Source organism: Oreochromis aureus, linkage group 7 (genome assembly GCF_013358895.1).
Source record: "Oreochromis aureus strain Israel breed Guangdong linkage group 7, ZZ_aureus, whole genome shotgun sequence".
NCBI classification, from domain to species: domain Eukaryota; kingdom Metazoa; phylum Chordata; class Actinopteri; order Cichliformes; family Cichlidae; genus Oreochromis; species Oreochromis aureus.
In genome coordinates, this window is record NC_052948.1 from 35,762,641 (window position 1) to 35,782,438 (window position 19,798).

The following is a 19,798-nucleotide window of genomic DNA, read 5'->3' on the forward strand; positions in this document are numbered from 1 at the left end:
TTTAGTTCACTATGCTGCGCTTTCAGCACTGATAACTTCTGAACAACTTTCCTCGGCACAGATAACCAAAGCTTTAGGATCAACTGTGCTGTGTGAATATAGAGTAAAGAAACGCAGCCTTTGCACAATCCTCCTTTTCATCTAAGTCCATTAAGGCAAGGAACAAGCTCCCCTATGGCTTGAAAATGTCTAGATTATTCTTTTTTCTTTAGAGGCAAAAAGAAAGTGGATTCTAAGAAACCAGCCTGTGTCATATATTTTATATTGCTTATATATTGAAGGGGTGGTCTCCTTATTGAATGATGGGTACATGTACATATAGAGGTTTTACAGTGTGTATATTTCTGTTGGGGGGAGTGGAGATGATGTATGTATTTTTGAAAACATATTTCTATTTGTATCTAGTATGTTTGATAGGCTTTAAAATACAAATATGTATTGAAATTAGGTTTTACTTGCCCAGGGGCAAGAGATGTTTAGTCCATGGTCTCTGACAAAGATAAAAACAAAATCATAACTAAACTAGAGAATAAAATATTTAGGAAACCATAACATGATTAGTGTGAGTAGGTATTTTTGGGCTGTAATATGATGCATTTATCTGCCAATACCAGTTAGGATTTACTACATATTTGACATGTTTTGCTTACTGTGGGTTGCTGATGACAAAGGGTCAATTAGTCTGAGCTTTCTTTCATATGTTCCATATATTTCTTTCATGTGGAGTAGGAGTCTTCACTTTAGACAGATTGTAGACAAACACTGTGATGAAAAGTCACAAACATTATTTTTGAGCTTCATTTTAACCAAGTCATAAAAAACATGTCCTGATTAGTTTAATTACCAATAGGAAAGCCCCAGTCATATTTTATATATTGAAACAGTGATATCAGAAAATAACATAACAGACAGTGGGAAAGTGAAAGCAACTGATACCTTTAATGCAAAGAGGCAAAGGATATCCATACCTTCTTTCAGCAGAGGTACAGTGGAAATAACAAAGTTCCTGGATGAGACTGATAACCAGTGTTTATTAAGGAAATCTATATAAATTAAATCAAAAAGATGAAAATAAGATTACGGACACATTAGATACAGTGTTTTATTGCTCTGCTGTCAGCAGTAGAATTGGTTCTGAACTAAACTGTAATGAAAAGATGCACAGTTTCTAGAACTGATGTAAAAAACTAGACCATACATTCCCTTTAAACCTTTAAATTTTTGTCTTGTTTCTTCCACTTCTTGTATTTTTTATTGGTGAGGCTTCTTTAAGGTTTTGTAAACAGTTCTCTATTAACATTTTGCTCTTGCCTGTGAAATATATTATTCTGTCAGGTACTCAGTCAACTGCAAATAACAGTCTGCAACTTCCTATACTGAATACACAGACTTGCAGAAAATGCAATACAACAAAACAATTGTTTTTCAAAATAAGTTATGGATCATGGCACAGTTCCTCTGCAGTGGTATGTGCGGTTTTCCTCTGTGTTGACACAGTAAAGTATTTGAGTGCCTAAAATGTTATTTATTTTTGTAATAGTTATCTATTTAACTATTCTCAGACCCTGCCCAGGCACTAAAAATGCCCCAGGAAACCTACCTCCCCACAGGTATGGATGGTGTGGTTTCCTGCCCAGTGATAGCTCAGCCCCCGCTGCTCCGTGTGGATTGGATGAAGGACGGAGAACCAGTCGACCTGTCTTTGGTAATAAGAATAATAATTTCCACATAACCATACATTTTCCTTAATAATCAGCCTTTGCTGTGTCCTTAAAAAAAAATTCTATCCCCTGTTCTGTGCACCCAACACTAGACTATTGATTTGTGATACTCACAAGGAATCACTGGCTGTTTTCTATTAGTACAGAATGCACAATTTGTCCAACACTGCTGTGAGCTTTATGAATCAATAGCTGTGAGCATTTACTATATTTATTTACTATTTATGTAGTTATTTAAACATTATAAAAGCACACTTCCTGTGCTGACTCATCAAAATATGCTCTATTTCTTAGGTCTAAGGCCATTCAATTACATACATTTTAATAGAGTGGCATAATTTTTTCAGTCTTAAAAGCTTTGAAAGCCATCCTTAAGGCATTCCTTACTGCCCCATGTGCTCCCATCTTTTTCTATTTTTTTCTACTTTCACTTCAATCTACTGCTCATCTCATCTCATTGGATAAATGGGTGTAGGAACCATTATAGATGGGGAGGGGAGTAGCATTTTTTTTCTAAACCTTTGTCCTTTCTTTAAAAAAAAAAATCATAGTTGCACATATATATAGATATATGTCTATATCTATCTATATCTATATATTTATGTATTTTTTTTTTTTTTTTTTATAATGTAAGACCTTGGGAAGCAGCTTTTAAAATTAAATCATTCCCTTAGTTTTGCATGCAAAAGAGCCACACACTTCCTTTCCCCTCATCTTCACACATTGAGCTGACCCCCTCCTCAGTGCTTTATGTCTGAGCTGTGGACATGTCAGCAGATGAGATGCACCACAGGACATGCGATAGATTCCTGCAGTGTGGGACACAGGCGCTAGAGTCAGGCTGTTATTCTGCCAATTATTCCAATTCTACCATGGATGTCACAAGCTCTCATACCCGCAGTAATACTTTCTTACTGCCTCATTCTGGGAGGGGGGGCATGATAGCAATTTTGACTTCATTAGACTGAGTGGCAACCTTTTGCACAGTCAAAGCTAAACACAAGCCTTCCAACTGTGACTTAATGGAACAAAAAATGACTGAAAATTTACCGCTTTAAAAGCAAATGCTTGAAAGCTTTGCAGGCCATTTCTTTTATGTGTGTTTGGACTGACCTGACAGAGAAAAATAAAAAAGAAATAATCTTTTCTAATCAGACAAACTGATCATCACCCTATCTTTTCACATTTATTGTAAATATCTTCTTGCAAAAACTGTGCCATTTGGATGCAATCTGTGTAGCAGGGACTACAAATATCAAAAACTTCACTTACTTTACAGTGAATCATTCATACATATCTGACAGGCACATATTTTGCTTGGTTACAGATTTCCTGCCATTCAGCTCTTTGAGCATTCTGCCTACTTCTTGTTTAAAATATGTTGTTTTTTTTTAACATTTATGTTATGTATTATTCAAGAATGTGTGTGCTAGTTCCTTTTAATCTCTTACTGTGAGAGGTGTGTAAATGTGTGCATTTCTCTCAGTATCCTGGATGGACCATGGCACCAGATGGTTCTTTGTTCATGGCGACTGTCAACGATGATGCAGCGGGCATGTACAGGTGTACTCCGTACAACAGCTATGGCACTATGGGCACATCTGGACCAACTAGTGTAATTCTACAGGTTAGTGTGCAGTCCAGGCCACCTGGGTCTCTCACCACAGGGATACCATGTATCCCATGAAGCCACTGTAATGATGTACATAAGACAGATTACATTTCACGCACCACAAATACCGGCTTTGTGGTTTAGATGTGACCTAAAAGCTCATTGAATCTGCCTCCAAATCTGTCCTTTTCTTATGACTGAGCTGTCAATTGCAGTACTGTGAGATAATTTTAATTAACCACAACTGCATCTGTCACAGCGAATTAAAAACTTTAAGAGAAACGACATTTTATTGACCTTTTTACTCTGACGTGAGCCCTCTGACATTAATAGAAGTCAACTCAGAGTAACTACAATGGTGGCACTATTGGGGAGTTAATTGTGTGGCTAATCCTTTTGTTATTAAGATAATCTTGTCCAAAGCGGCAGTAATCCAGTCTTAAAATCCATTGTTGGGATTGCTGCGGTCTCCTTAATTCAGCTATATTGTTTTGGCAATTCGCAGGACCCCCCTTCATTCAGCATCACTCCGGAGAAACAGTATAAAGTGGAGGCTGGTAGAACCCTGCTTATCCCCTGTCAAGGAAATGTGGACCCAACAATTAAAGTGACCTGGAGCAAGGTAAATTACCCACTGTGGTTTATTTAAAAAGCGAGCTGTCCTGTTTTATTCATGTCAGTGCAAATGCTTACACGGAACCTCAATTTATATTGTTTACTCAGAAATCAGAATCAGACACATGAGTCAGTGCTTGCACAGGACATAGAGTACATATGATGCAGTCTGGGTGTATATAAACAGATACATTTCCAGTTATTGTTTTCCTGATGTACTTTTCTAAATGAGTAAAGACAATATTTTTCACTCTTCCACCCTGCATCCATTTGACTCATGATGACTCATCTTGCACTTAGGGATGTATACATAAATTTATCCAGTAAAAAACGTTGAGGGGTGACTGCCTAACCCCTCCCATCGTATAAATCTGCACTTGACCTTAGCTTGTGGGTAGTAGTAGCTGGTGGAGCTGTATCATGTAGGAGGCTTGTGTTTTGATTGCAGTTGGCAAAAATTTTGTTTAGGCTTCCAAAGGACAGAGGTCTAATTTATTCATTTCTAGTTGATCCTCCTCCTCCTCATCTAAGAACATGGATAAAGGAGGTGTGGATGAATGCAAACAGTCCTGTACAGCTCTATGGTGTGTTGCGCTGTAGGCACTTAACATGCCATCTTCTTAGTTATCTAAAGGATTTGAGCTCATCTCTTGTATAATAATATCCTACGCAGATTTTCCAGTTCACTTAAAAATAAGTCGCATTACAGAAATAAGAGATGCTCTTGCTGCCATTTGACTAGTCTAAGAAGTAACTAGACCAAATGATGATGAGTGCAGCCAGAAGCAAAATCAGCGCATCAGTGTTTTTCCTTGTGAGAGATTGAGACCAGTCAGCACTTGAAAGAGCAACTTTATCACCACTTTTTATTATGAAATTGCCTACTTCTTAAATAAAAAAAAAAAGGACTTCATATCCACACTCACAGAAATAAGGACAAAAATCGGATGGTTGTATAACAAAATTGCTATGCATGCTGTAAACTTTACGACTCAAATTTAGCAGAAATCTGCTGTTTAACCTCCTTTGTTATTACTTCTCAAATCCAGTCACTTGGAGTATGGACAGTAGACTGTATATAATGTGGGTATAACCTTAGTACACTCACCCAGCAGATATTTGAAGTTTTCACTTAACCATTTTGGCTACTGCCATCATTTTTGAAAACCAGACACTGTGAATTGGACATTAATCTCAGTGGATAATGCGTGCTTATATGCTAATCAGTTAAAAAGTATAGCAATGCCCTACATCATACCCTGTATTATCATCTGCTTTTTGGGAAATGACTGTCCAGCAGCGGTAGATTGTTGGCAGTCCGAGGGCAGCTGTTTGGTTTTTTGGGGTGGGTGGGGGGGGTTCATTCCATTCCTGGTCTCTGTTGTGGCTCTGTTTCCTATTCTAGCCCACTTATCAAACAATCAGCATGCACAGCATCGTCCATGTTGAGTTGGGGTGCAACATGTTTGCAGGGTTTGAAGGCTCTCCAATACCTCTTCAATGGACACAACAAGAGTATCATAAATGAATCATGTGATGTTTCTACAGTCATTGGTGTACAATCAGACCTCTTTTCACAAACAGGGCCCCCAGTGGCTATTAGAGGAATTGCAGGTTTAGGGCAGCTCTGCATTAGCTTTTCAAACCTAGAGGACTACATTCAATTTTTTAATGGAGCCCAAACAAAATCAATCAATCAATCAATCAATCAATCAATCAATCAATAAGCTTATCAACAAATATATGTCCCAATATATCTGGTCAGCAATGCATATTAAATTGCTTATGAAGTGCATAAGTTAAATTAATTCCTTGACTTGTGATTTGTAATTTGTTTGTCCTAATATGTCCCAGCTATTTGTGAAAGTTATAAGATGTTTCATTCATGCTATATGTACATCTGATTATACCAACGCAGAGAGTTTTCTTCCACGTGTGAATGGTTTTGGTGTTTTTGATAGGTTGGCCTGGCTCGTAGCGTTTCCTACTCCGTAGAACCCGACGGTTCTTTGCTGCTGCAGCCTCTGACCAAGGACCACCAGGGGGTGTGGGAGTGCAGCGCTTCTAATCGTGTAGCCTCAGTAAAGACCAGTACACATGTATTTGTTCTGGGTGAGTCCTGTCTAACAATACCATAACCACACAGTGATTACATGAGCTGTGCACATTTTTAGTTTTTACTTTCCCAAATTATTTTCTGTATACCTGTGTAAACCTTTATTACACTCAGCACAGGCCAGATGCCTGTGCCTCCACTCCGCCTCCGATGGATAAATGTGGTACAGAGAGAGATGGCCTCTAAACTCCAGGTAGTTGAAGTGCTGGCCGATTTCCATCAACACCTCTCCATTCCCTCCATTACAGGAACCAGTCCCCATGCGGCTACCTCTCTGTCCGTGTCTCCAGGGGTGAAGCAGGCCAACATATCCTGGGAGGCAGGCTTTGATGGAGGATCAGCACAGACATTTTCAGTTTGGTGGGTGTAAAGCCACCCACTTTCTTTTCGGGCAGTAACCATGGCAGCCATCGACAGCAGTGGTATCACTCTATTGATCTCCCGAATGAGGAGTTCATTTATCTGTTATCACTTGTTGGCAGCTTCAATAAAAAAAACGCTGCTACAGAGCATAACTTTATAATGCAGTGGCCATGCTAGCTACAATACAAGGTTACTGACAAAAGAGAGGATAATCTGCCTACTTTCTTTTCCTGTGAATCAGCACTTTTGTTCTGATGAATCATAGATGAATGGATTTTGTTTTAGATATGCTTGTGGTGTGATGGAGAGAATAAAAGGAACCTTAAATTGGTGGAACTTGGTCAAAAACAACCAGAATTATGAGCTCACTGTTAAAAAAAAAAAAGTTTAGCACGAACACGAAGTGTATATTTTCTAATAAACTCCAAGAAATAAATAATAAACTGTATTTAGATCACCATGTATTTTTTATGTCAGAGGATACTAGTAAAGATATACACAAAAGTTCTTCAAAGACCACACTGTAACCTGAGAGTGCTACATCAGATGAACATGAGATGAGCTGTCTTAATCCTTGAGAGGGAACTGGGTCAGTGCTACAGTAAGGAGCACATAAATAAATCTAAACGACTTCAAAAATACAAAAATAGATCAGCCATCAAGGGTAAACAACCTCCCGAGTCTTGGCTGCAGCTTCCTTTGACAGCCTGTGGTCACAGCATGTGTTGCCGTGACCACAGGTTAAATGAAAACGCTACAGTGAGAAAAGCAAGAGGATGATCGTCTTACTTTAAGAAGTTCAGCATATAAGGATATTTGGGTATAGTGTGAAAGTTATACCTATTGAAACGTATGGTAACTTTAATCACCATTTAAAAAAAACATGTTCTTGTTTGCACTTTGTCGCGTCCAGCAGATGAAATTTTAAAAATCATGCATATGTGTTATAGCTCTTTGGGCAGCTTTTTATTCCTCTTGAAAATGAAACAAGTCTCTGCTCTTGTAATTTGCCTAATAAAAGTGATTTGCTTATTGCAGAACACAGTAAAATAAGGTATCTGTGCTGAATTCTTTGTGCACTTGAATATCAAAAGAGAAAGTCAGCATAACCATGTTAATGTTACCAGTAGCACTGATGCCACTTCACTGGAGTCCAAGTCATCATCTTCAAAAAAGAAACTCCTTTTCTGAGACTGGTATTAATATTTCTTCTGCTGTTTTTGAATAGGTGAATAGGGTATTTTTTAGCCTTAGGGTCAGGTAATTTTCTCTGTAGAGAAAAGACGTGTAGAACCTCAGCTAGGTAGAAACACGAAAATCACTATAATTGGAGTTGCAAGCTCTCTGTGCAATAGCACAGGATACATCAGTGCCGTCTCTGCCACACATTCTGGAGCTGATGACGAATATGAATGTTTAATGAAACCTACTTTTCTGTCATGTTTCATAAAATCAGACTCCCAGAATTCCCTGCTCCTCTTTTGTTCTCACTCCTTTTCTCTCTGTCTCGCCGCCTCTGCAGGGTGAAAAAGATTTCAGCAAGTGATGATGACGGGAAGCAGGACTGGTTCTCTGTGCCTGTGCCCCCCTCCTCTGGCCCTAGGCTGCAGGTGACAGGCCTGTCTCCTTCCACTGACTACCAGTTCAGTATCCTGTCTCAGAATAAAATGGGAACTGGCCCATTCAGTGACATCGCCACTGCACGGACTTTGGGTCAGTATCATCCCCTGGTTTTATCTAAATCTGTCTACGGAGCTGCAATTTCAAAGGATGATCTTATTTTGGCACAAAATGGAGATTTGCTGTCTGATTCACTCCAAAGCTCCAAAGCTAACAAATCTATTATCAGATGTTTGTATTTCTCCTCACTCTCAGCTGCAGCTAATTAAGGTTAATTCTGCCCAAAGGCCAAAAGCAAACTTTAGCTGTTGTGTGATAAATATGCGAATCAGCTCTCAGTGACAATAATAATGTTCTTGCAGTACAACTAACTTTGTGATTGAAGGAGTCTGTAAGTTATTCCATCAGTTGGTCTAATCCCCAGCACAAACCTAAACATCATTTTCAGTCATGATTTTCAATCCCTAGAAGATGAAACCTAATGGGTTCATCTCATCTTTCACATCTTTCACATTTCAGGCTCGGTCCAAAAATTGATTAACCGGTTTGCATACATGTGTTGTTTCTTATCTCACTATTGCTACTTTTAAATACAGACTTAAAATGCCAAATAAACACATAAAACAAAAGGTTTGCACACTCATTGCAACTCTTATAGCATTCTTTGATCCCATTTAAGCAGTCCTGTAGTGACACAAACTGGAAACAAAATACAGTGCAGTGAAACAGGATTTCCTCTTTTCACGATTTCTTATTTTTCTTTTGCATATTTGCTACACGTTTCAAATGAAACAAATTTTAATGTTAGACAAGGCCACCTAAATGAATAATATATGCAGTTTTTAAATGATGGTATAATTTATTAAGGGGGAAAAAAAGCAAACCTACCTGTGCCTGTGTGTGGGAAAAAAAAAAAGTTGGCCCTAAATCTAATAACCTTCTTATCGCTGGGGAGCAATTCTGGCCCACTCTTCTTTGTAGAATTGTTTTAATTCAGTCACGTTAGAGTGTTTTCAACCATTAAAGGCCCGATTTAGGTCATGCCAAAGCATCTCATTTGAATTTAATTCCAAACTTTGACTAGCTCAACTTTGTTTTGTCTGTTTGAACAATTCAGAGGTGGACTTGCTGGTGTGTTTCAGATCATTGTTCATAGGTTACCTTTTCACATAGGTTTGGATAGCTTTTTTTTTTTTTTAATTACATTTTTTATTCAGTCAAGTGATCTTTGTCTAATATTAAGTGTTGTCTGATGATCTAAAACATGTAAGTGTGACAAATATGCACAAAACTAAGAAATCAGAAAGGGGGTAGATACTATTTTTCACAGCACTGTGCTGTTTTTTCTTCTTTCTTTTTTTACTTTAAACTAGCAATATCCCCATTACCTGGTGCTAACTAATGGTAAGACACTAAATGGAGGTAAAAGCATATTATATAAAGCTTATCATGTATGCACTGTCAGAGCATGTTAGTATTCATCGCAAAGCACTGCTGTGTCTAAATAGAAAGAGCTGCCAGCATGCCTGTCACTCTTTGTCATGTTTAACCTTTTTTTTTTTTCCAGCATTGGGCCCGTATGTTCAAAGGTATTTTGTGCGATTTACAGCTCTCCGGTGTCATCAAAAAATTATCAAAATTTAGCTTAGGGCAAAAACCAACATTAAAATGCCATGTTTATACACCCAATGGCACTACTCTTTTCGTCATAGATGAATGGATAGTACATTAAAATCCGTTTAGTCCTCTGCCTTAGATTCGTAATGGCCGGGGTAGTGGATGTTGCAGTCTGTAGAAATGCTGTTAAATGCAGATTTTTTTTTTTTCCTTGCTAGAAACATTTTTTTCATTCCAGTCAGAGAAAATATATCTGTGAGACATCTGAGAGATCATGGAAATTCCTTTGAAGGTGAAATCCATTGGATAAGAAGTAAAAAAAATAACATTTAGATTTTTATTTTTTAAGATATTTATGTTGGGAGCCAAAAAAAATAAAGGCTGGACTCAGGGGAAACAAACAACCTGATCATGTCAGTTTGTCTTTGTTGAACATTCATGGCAGGAGTTAATTATAATAATATGATAATCTTGAAAATAAGGCGTAAACATGCTATATCAGTGGTTTCAGTTAGGAACTGGATAGATAAAATTGAATGAGTGGATATGTTTTATCAAAAAGTCTTGAATTTACCAAACTACATAAAGATGAGTATGTATTTCTTGTTTGGTACGCTGCAAAAGACTAATGTCAACCTCTCTCTTATTCCCCTCACATTCTGAAGATTGAGCATCAGTGGCTGTAGCAATTTCCTCTGGTGTAATTTAATTTTTCCGCCAGAACATATCAAGCTGATCGACTGAAGCTCTTTATTATTCTCTCTGCATCAGATCCTCCACCAAGGAAAAATAAACTAAAGCCCCCTGCATCGCTGTCAGCTAATCGGGGTTCAGCAGGTGTTGTTCTGCAATGGTCCCTTCCTGAAGCTCAGCACCCTGCCGTCACTGGCTTTGTTCTCCAATCCCGCACCGAGCAAGGGGAGTGGTTTAATTTGGACGAGGACATCGGTGCCAACAGTAGCGAGATAGTGGTTCCGGGTCTGCACAAGGTAACAAGCCAGACGCGCTGCTCCCTGCGAGACTAATCAGTCCATGCTGCCTGTTGAATGCCTTTGAGATTTTTATCTAAGCTTTCCTTCCGTGGTTTTACTTTTTCAGACTCTCAATTATGCACACTTCATGGCAGTCATCACTTTTCTGTCATATTTCAATCTGCATGCGTTGCCTTTTTTTTTTTTTCATCCAGTCTGTTTCATCCTTCCTCTTTCTCTCCTGTATAGGCCTACATGAATTCAAATGAACGTCATTAGCATTGCAAGCACAATCCGGTGTTGACAAAGTGTGGTTTCATCCTCTGTCCTCCCCACTGTGTGTGTGTTTGTGTGTGTGCGGATGCTGGTCTCAGGACTGTGTGTACGAGCTGCGACTGCTATCTCGACGTGGGGACTTGCTGAGCGAGCCCAGTCCATCAGTCAATGTCTCCACTGCAGGTAGGTTTTGTGAGCAACCTTGCTTGCTTCACATTGCTTCCCTACCTTGTGTTTGAACCCATTCTACTTCCTCAGTCTCCTTGTCCTAACTCTTTCCCCCCTCTTTCTATATTTCTTATCCCATCCCTCTGTTCCCAGCGTTAGACTAAATTTAGAGCAGGCCTCAGGGAAAGCTGTCCATTAGAAGCCTGAATGATTGAAATGGCTCCACTAATAACTTCTCAAAAGAGTTAGTGATTGAATTTGCACTTTTCTTATTATTATGTGAATATGGCATGAATGTTACATTAGCTAGAGTACAGAGACATTAAACAGAGAGATCTGCAACCTCTAATGGTGTAGGACCATCAGGACCAAAAAAATATCCTGCTGATTAACACAGCTCTGCTGATAATCTCAGTTTTACATCTGACAGATTAAGTTATGCCAAATAATTAAGTTGCTGATTTGATGAACATTATTATCAGGGATGTAGACTGGAGATTAAATCTACCTAAAAACATTTAATCATGTAGAATGTAAATTCATTGTTTTAGTATTATTCTGTTGTTGCTGCTGTTCTCAAGTTTGTGCTTTCCCCTTTAATCAACTATATATTTATGTTATCCTGTAGTTCTATCCATCTATCCCTCCCCCTCTCTCTCTCTAAATATATGTTTATATATATACTTAAAATGTTATGTTCCTTTTTATTTTTTTTGAAATAGTTATGACCAGACCAGCCTTTGTTTAGCAACATGTACTACTGTTGAAATCATGTCACAGGTATGGAGATCTACCCGTCCACATCCCGGCTCCTGGAGTTCGTCCCAGAGTCGTTACTGGCCGGTGTCCTGGGTGGGGTCGGCTTCATGTTGTTGGCCCTGGTCTTGCTGCTGGGGTCCGCCTGCATCATCAACCGCAAGAGGAACCAGCGCCGCGAAAAGAAGAGAGATGGTAAAATGCTCCTCACTCCAGAGACTCAGCAGACACTCACTTTGATGAACTGCATCATGAATATCATCATTTATTCAATAAAATATTGAAAGCACTTTCAATCCATTATATAAATCATGGCCCACTGCATGGATTTGGCGCTCCTCTTGTCCACCCCCTTCGTCCATTCACTTGTAAAAGTTATTGATGTCATTTACATTACTTGCTAATTAGGGTAATTTCTCATTAGTGGCTGATAAATGTAAGTGTAATTAACTTTTTGGACAAGCCTGGGTGCCTCGGGACCTATAATGGGCTCTTATTACGGTTGATTATGTTTTTACTTCTTGGTCAGTGTGGTTGTATCCTACTGAGTCAGATACCATCTTGCCCCTCTCCCTTCCTTTCAGAGCCCCCAACTGCCATCTATAAATGCTCCCCATCAATGTAAGTACCCCTTTATCATTTCATTATAATACCTCCCATTGACCTTTCCCTCTGCCTTCCTTTAAGTGTGCTGAAAATGCCAGCACTTCAGTTATTTTCTATTGCATATCTTTGTTTCCTTCCTCATCCTCATCCATTGCTGCTGCTGCTGCTGCTGCTGCTGTTTTGGTCTCTCTCTCTATATTTCTCCCGCCCCCTCTTTCACTTTCGCTCAGTCTTATTTTCTCAGCCTCTATTTCTCTTCCCCTCACACCTCCAGTTTTTCTTACAATTTTCTTCTGTCACCCCTCCCTCCCCCTCTTTTCCTCTCTCTCCCTCACAGAAAGACTTCAGGCACCGGCACTCCAGACAGTGTGCTGAAGAAAAGCCTACTTCCAGCCAGCTCCCACTATCCCACATCTTCCTCTACCACCACCTCCTCCTCTTTGCAGACAGACTGTTCCTCATTTAGCACCGAGAATAATAATCGGAGGAAGCATCTTATGTCCAAGTACAGCAGAGACAGCCTCACTAAAACAACATCTCTAATTTCTCCTTCAATTGAGATGATCTCTAGAGGTCCAGATGGGCGATTCACACTCCCACCGTATGACACTGAGACTCTGAGTGTTCACAGCAAGAAAAGTGTAAGGTATGACCAACACGCTAAAGTTCGAAGGTCTGTGTCACTGCACTCGGAGAAGGAAGACAGGAAAGAGCTGCCATTTGTGCTTTCTGTTGATCTCCCGCCTTGCAAAAAGTCAAGTTATGATGGCTTTCCTGAACTCAGCAGCTTGTGCTCTGACAGTAGTTTGGCCACTATTCATCATCACAACAGAGAAATAACTCCCGTATTTCCAGTGCTTCCACATATCCGAGCTGGCCTTGGTCAGCCATCTACAACTGCAAGCGCTCTGGTGCTCCAAATGGAACATGAGAGGGAAAGGGGGAACCTGCACCGCTGCCTGAAGCTGGCTCAGGAGAGGGAGGAACTAGAGAGGGAGCTGCAGTGGTACACGCTAGAAAGAAACTCCACAAAGCACGAGCAGTCAGACCTAAAGAGGAGGGAGGATGGTGGCAATGAGCTTGTATGGGAATACAAGAGCAGCACCTTGCCACACAGATACTCCCTAGCCAGCAAGGAGAACCGTTGTTTCTCACCAAGCTTTTTATCATCATCATCTTCTTCCTACTGGGAAACGCAACCTCTTGTTTCTCCACCCACTCTGATCCAATCCAGGACCCATCTCAACGCATCATCAGCTGCAGCTCCCTCATATTTAAAGTCCGGCAATCGTCATTCTTCTCCGTTTTTGCCCAAACAGACTTCCTTTCAATCTGAGGAGGCAAGCAATTTTTCGAAAGCCAGATTAACTCTCCCACATCTTTCCCTAGAGCACCAGAGACATGAAAGAGCAGGGGCAGCACCAGAAAGCTATAATGATTCACCACAATCCACAGGCCTAGATATGCAAACAAATGATTCATGTTCTGAGGCACAGAGACAGAACAATCTTAGTCATGGCAGCCTTTCAACATTGTCTTTCTACAGCAATAAATACACTGAAAGATCTAATTCAGCTCTTGATGCGTTGCCAGGCTCTTCAAATGTGGAGGTAGTGCTCCCCAAGCCCACTGATGAAGATTTGTGTGTTGAGATGAGTGTAGATGAGCCACAGTTTGAGATGTGTGGTGTGCAGCCTACAAAGCCAATGCTGCACCAACGAATTGCATCTCATGTACAAGCGCACACACTGACCCGCAGAGGCCGGCATCATGATATGAGGAGGAGCACAAGCTTGAACTGCCGTGGCCCTGTTTCTGTGGATGATATATTCAGGGTCCCACATTCTTCGCAACCTTTAGAACCACACATGTGGAAAGCTGCGAGCCAAGGCTCTAAAATATCACTCTCTAAGCAGCGAAGTCAGAGTCTAGACTTGAGAAGACGGAAGGAAAGCAATTTCCTGACTCCTGATGCATGGATAGACTCTCTTAGCCAAGAAAACTGCTCTGCTCCATCATCTTGTCCTCCAGACTCGCTGTTCTGCAAACCTCAAAGTGCTCCTCCTAGGAAGATTTCCAGATCTCCTCCAAATGATCATGCAGATACCAAATATGCCACCTATTTAACTTCTGCTGCTGCTGACCCTCTATTTTCAGTGAGCCGTCCAGAAAGGCCCACAACAAATCCTAATGTGCCTTATCATTACGAACCAAGAAGAGAGGCCTGTCTTGTACCCAGTGCTGCCACAATGCCAGGGGACTACCAGGAGGCCATGGAACAGGAGGGAGGTTATTTGGAGGCCGTGAAAGGAGACGATGTATGCTTACTGCCCAACACTGATGCTCAAGAGGTACTGGAATTGGAGGCAGGAGGCTACGATGGAGTGCCAGAGTCTGGCAGCAGCTACAGCAGTTATGCCAGCAGTGGCCTAGGAAGCATGGAGCCCAGTAATGGGCGCCTTTCCATGTGTCACCTTTCTCCAACACTCATAAGCTCACCTGAGACTATAGAGGACACCCAGGGGAACACAGAGGACATACAAAATAACAAAATGGAACCAAGCCAAAGGTATTAAGCCATAATGAATAAAGGACATTATGTTGTATAAAACAAAATGTGCCGGATTACATTTGCAACTTGAATAAACCCTGTGTGGTAAATACAAGGCTTTCAAGGTTAGCCTAATATACAATTTAATGTAATTTATAGAAAGAAACATTGTACATTGTGTTTTCAGATTACAGTAATATGCTGTGTACCCACTTTTAGAAAACCAAACTTTAGAGCAAGGTTATTCTTTAAAACATATCAAAAAGTTAAAAAGAAGTTTAAAAAAAAGTAATTTAATCCTGTATTTTTGTATAAACTCTATCAAGGTTCAAGAGCATCTGATTATGTTTGTGTGTTATTTTTTGGAATACAGTGTGAACAACATCAAAATAATTTAATCCATTTGAATCAAAATCAACATCAAACACTGATATATTGCATAAAGCAACATATATTTCATAACTGAGAGTGAGAAGGGGATTATAGAGTTTCTTTGTTCTACAGGAAAGCGTTTAATAGCTGTTTAAAAAAAGATTATAATATTAAAGATTTCTGAATATTTGCAAGCACACCTTCAGCATTCTGCTCCGTCTGACAAACTGTGAAGCAAAACAGTTTATTCTTTGCTGGGAGAACTCGAAGTGTGGCTCATAGTACTTTTCCATTTGTAGACAGTCATGAGTGTGTGTGAGCATGCATTAAACATGCCTTGTTTTATGGCCTCTCTAGGAGAAAGGTCTCTGTTGATGAGAACTATGAGTGGGATGCTACTGATTTCTGCTCACAACCTGCTGACCAACACGGTATGCATTTTTGCATTTCTTGTTATATTCTTATATGGCTCATGTTTGAGTACAGACAAGGTGGAAAACTGTATAAATCTGTTGAAAATCACTGAGCAATTTATGTGATTGTTGTGTGGTTTATGATCCTCAAATCAATAGAAAAATCCACACCATTTAACCTGTGGGAATGTAATACTCCTGGATGGATGGGGACACTCAATAAGGGCAGAGACATTATGCAAATTGTTTCTGTTTAAATGTGTAACGACAATAGAACATTAGCTCTCCAGCATTTCAGACTGTGAGTTGTATAACTGAACTAAAAACAAATGACAATCACTTGTTCTAATGACTCTTGAATGTGCATATATCTCTGATCCAGCACATGCAGGTTCAGGATGCTAACAAGATGCATGTATTTTAGCTTAAATTAATTACTTCTTTTTATGGAATACTTCGCAAACTCGTATTTGATCTGGGGATGTTTGTGACTATATATTGCAAGCACAAATTAAGAGAAACTTCAGATGTTTTCACTATTTAGCTCCAGTGAATTGACTTGAAAGTTAACCTGCTGTCAGAAGCCAATATTTAATTTCCAGCCTGTAGCCTATGAGGTTTTCACATCTCTGGGTGTTTAAGATATAAGGGACAAAAGCCTACAGGGTGCACAAGTTTAATGAAGTGAAATCTGTGGTAAAATATCAGGAAACTCACAGATACCACAATTTCACAAGTTTCTTTTTACCTACAGGCCTGTTTCCTTCGTTGAATCTGCTGAAGCCTGATCCGTACCGCAGCCTACCCAGCATGCAGCGCTCCACTAAGGCACTGAAAAATTGCAGTCAGGTTTCTCGGCTCCCAGGGCATCAAAGCAGCTGCTCTGCTGAGCCAGAACCAGACACTGTGCTGTTCTGACAGTGCCAGCCTTTGGCTCGTCTCACCTGGTGTGTCCTTTCACTTACTGACTCGCATCAATGTCGACAAAAAAGTGCATGTGGCAGAATATGAGCCTTTGTGTGATCAATTTTAATCCCCCTTTCAATCAAAAAAAAGAAGAAGAAAAAAAAAAGAGAGAGGCCAGTACAGAACTGCCTTTTTTACTAGACTATTCTCTTCGCTAAGCTCAAGTGAAAATAATCATTTTCAACACATGTAGGTCTCAATAAAAGTAGTAGAGGCATAAAACCATCGCTATCTTTATGCAATGCTTTTAAACTTTGTTTCCCTTTGTGACCCATAACTATCATCCTTTCGACATTTTCTTTTGAGACTGTCTGCCAATCTGCCAATATCAAATCTGGTCACGGTTATTTCTTGTGCACTTTGATATGCATTCATCATCCAGGGATGACACAGTAGCCAAACAAAAGACAAAATAATCACAGTCATTATCAACTTACTGGTCTATGCTGGGATGGAGCTTTCGATATTATCTATCACCTTTGAGTTTAACAGCAGATATGTTAATGAAATGTCATCCAGTAATGAAGATTACTAAAATACAGAAGGTTATTCAGCTGCACTGTTGCACAATTTGTGTAACCATCTTTCTAGAAGTATAATTTCCCAGCAGAGATTGTTATCTACTTTTTTGCTGTAAAAACAAAAAAAAGGAAAACATTTTTTTTAGAATCCCAACATCTACTCAGTGTAATGAAAGGCTTCCTCACCATGCTGTCTCCTTGTTCAGTGCAGCAAGACCATTAATTATGTTCAGTAATTGAAGAGGGTCATGTTAGCTAAGATCATATTTCTTCTTGTTTATTTTTTTATGGTCATAAAGGAAAATTAGCCTTATTAAATTGTGTTGCCTAATTTGGCAAGGGTCAGCTCTGACTAATCAATGATTTTTTTCCTCCCAGCAACACGTGCGTAAAAAACACTTGGGAGATAAGAGTGCTGCTGAAAAGTGGCACCAGTTAAATGCTTTACTTGTCAGAGTGTATTTTCACACATCCAGTCAAATAATATATTAATACCATGGTGCAAAACGCACTTCTATGAATATGTTTTCAATGTCGAAAAACCAAAATCCAAAACAAAAACTCAGAGATCATTATAAGTTACCTTTAGAGGGGGAAACTAAAATTGTGCAGTGCTTTATGACATTGTTATTAAACAGTGATTGTAGTTTTTAATAAGTAAGAAAAGAAGGTTCAATTAAGAGTAGAAACTCGTGAGAAAGTTGTATTTTTCTAAAAAGCTGCAAGAAATCAGACTGGTGTAATGTGAGTCTGAAAAGCACTAAAACACATAAAGTTTTATTCAAGCCAAAGTTTTATTATTTAAGCCAAACTCTTTTTGGATACTGTGCAATTATCAGTGGACACTGTTCATACTTCTGTCTGAGCTGTAGGACTGCAAATTCTGTTGTATGAAGGTCTTTTCCCTGTTCCCACTGCATGTTGCATTTTGTTTAAGTTTAGACTCTCTTCTACACTGACTCACACATTTGCACCACTGGTGACCATTGTGCCCAGAGACATTTTTAGCCATATGGTGGGTAAGCTAAAGGATGCTGCAGAGCATGGAGAAAAAGAACAACACTGAAATCCTGATACTGAAATAAATTTGCAGGCTGAATCTGTAGAAGGACACTCAACTAAGGACTGATGTGCACTTTTATATCGATGACTTCTATGGTAGTCATTTATTTAGCCCAGGAAGAATGACAGACTTGTACCAGGCTTCAGTAACATGACTAACAGATATTATTTTGATTAACAAAAATAACAAAATGTTATGAAAGCCAGTGGTTGTGAGCAATGCAAGGTTAATGTTTGCTTTTATCTTTTAATATGCCTTTCAATGGAACCCTGTTTTGCCGAAAAAGAAGCAATCCCAGTACAACTTTCGACCTGCTGGTGTGATTAGGTACTAAGATGTTTGAAGAGTTTGCTTTGTTTTAATGCATAATAGTGGAACAAATTCATAACATAAAACATCAGTTTTAATTAATGTGTGGAATAATTCCCATATCAAATTGTAAAAACAGATTTTTTTCCAACCTCCTTTTCCTACTGCAGATTATTTTTTTCCTGGAGGATCAAACCAAGCACAAATGTTTCACTGTTTCCCTAAACCTACTGAGAAAAAGAAATGCACCCATGCCTCACGCTCTTTTCTTCACGAACAATGGAGGAAAGGAAAAGAAAAAAATGGTTTTGGTTGCTGAACCTCTATCTTAAGGCCTGCACATTAGTCAAGCAAATAATTAACTCAGAACTCTGCAGTGTACCAAAGCATTGTGGGGTATCCATCCTATAATTGAAATTCACTCATAACAGCTACATTTACCGCAAATCAATGTTTCACTTCTGTAGAACATTTTCATTTTCTGGTGTGCGTATTGTACCTCAAGTCGGGAAATGACAAAATCCCAAGTGCTCTGCAGACAATTTGTATTCAGCACCAGGTTTGTCTGTTTGTTTGGGTTTTTTTGCCCTACCTTTACAAGCATAACTAGTGCAAAATAGGTGGTAATATGTAATATATATATATATATATATATATATATATATATATATATATATATATATATATATATATATATATATATATATATATATATATATATATATATATATATATATATATAGGTATATATATCTCTATAGATATAGATATATATATATATATATATATATATATGTAGGTATATATATATCTATATAGATATATATATATATATATATATATATATACACACACACACACACACACACACACACACACACACACACACACACACACACACACACACACACACGAAAATGGAAAACACAACACTGAAAAGTGGTAATGAAGCATAATAATACACTTTTAAAGAAACCTGTTCACAAAGAGTTGTGGATAATAGCAAAGGCTCATAAAGCTGATTGTTATACTGCTACCTTTTTCAGTTATTGTGTGTACTTAGGAGGATTAGCTTCAATGCGAGCTCTCGTTTATTATGGCCATTAAGAACTGAATGAATTATTTCCAGGAAGTGACTCTCCAAGCTAGAAACTAATCAAGG

The 19,798-nt window shown here is 39.0% G+C and overlaps 1 protein-coding gene across 2 annotated transcripts in view; it reads left to right on the forward strand.

The window, feature by feature from the left end:
• The window catches only part of igsf9a (immunoglobulin superfamily, member 9a), a 53,190-nt gene extending 35,135 nt beyond the window's left edge, over positions 1-18,055 (forward strand). For both annotated transcript variants that reach the window (XM_031738977.2, XM_039615805.1), the window contains exons 9-21: positions 1,563-1,705; positions 3,208-3,348; positions 3,839-3,955; positions 5,910-6,060; positions 6,313-6,424; positions 7,950-8,140; positions 10,436-10,653; positions 11,010-11,094; positions 11,860-12,030; positions 12,420-12,456; positions 12,779-15,010; positions 15,722-15,795; positions 16,532-18,055. In XM_031738977.2, the coding sequence (XP_031594837.1) occupies positions 1,563-1,705; positions 3,208-3,348; positions 3,839-3,955; positions 5,910-6,060; positions 6,313-6,424; positions 7,950-8,140; positions 10,436-10,653; positions 11,010-11,094; positions 11,860-12,030; positions 12,420-12,456; positions 12,779-15,010; positions 15,722-15,795; positions 16,532-16,695 (3,836 nt within the window). In that variant the 3' untranslated portion in view covers positions 16,696-18,055. The remainder of the gene's footprint in view (positions 1-1,562; positions 1,706-3,207; positions 3,349-3,838; positions 3,956-5,909; positions 6,061-6,312; positions 6,425-7,949; positions 8,141-10,435; positions 10,654-11,009; positions 11,095-11,859; positions 12,031-12,419; positions 12,457-12,778; positions 15,011-15,721; positions 15,796-16,531) is intronic.
• Positions 18,056-19,798: the final 1,743 nt, after the last annotated feature.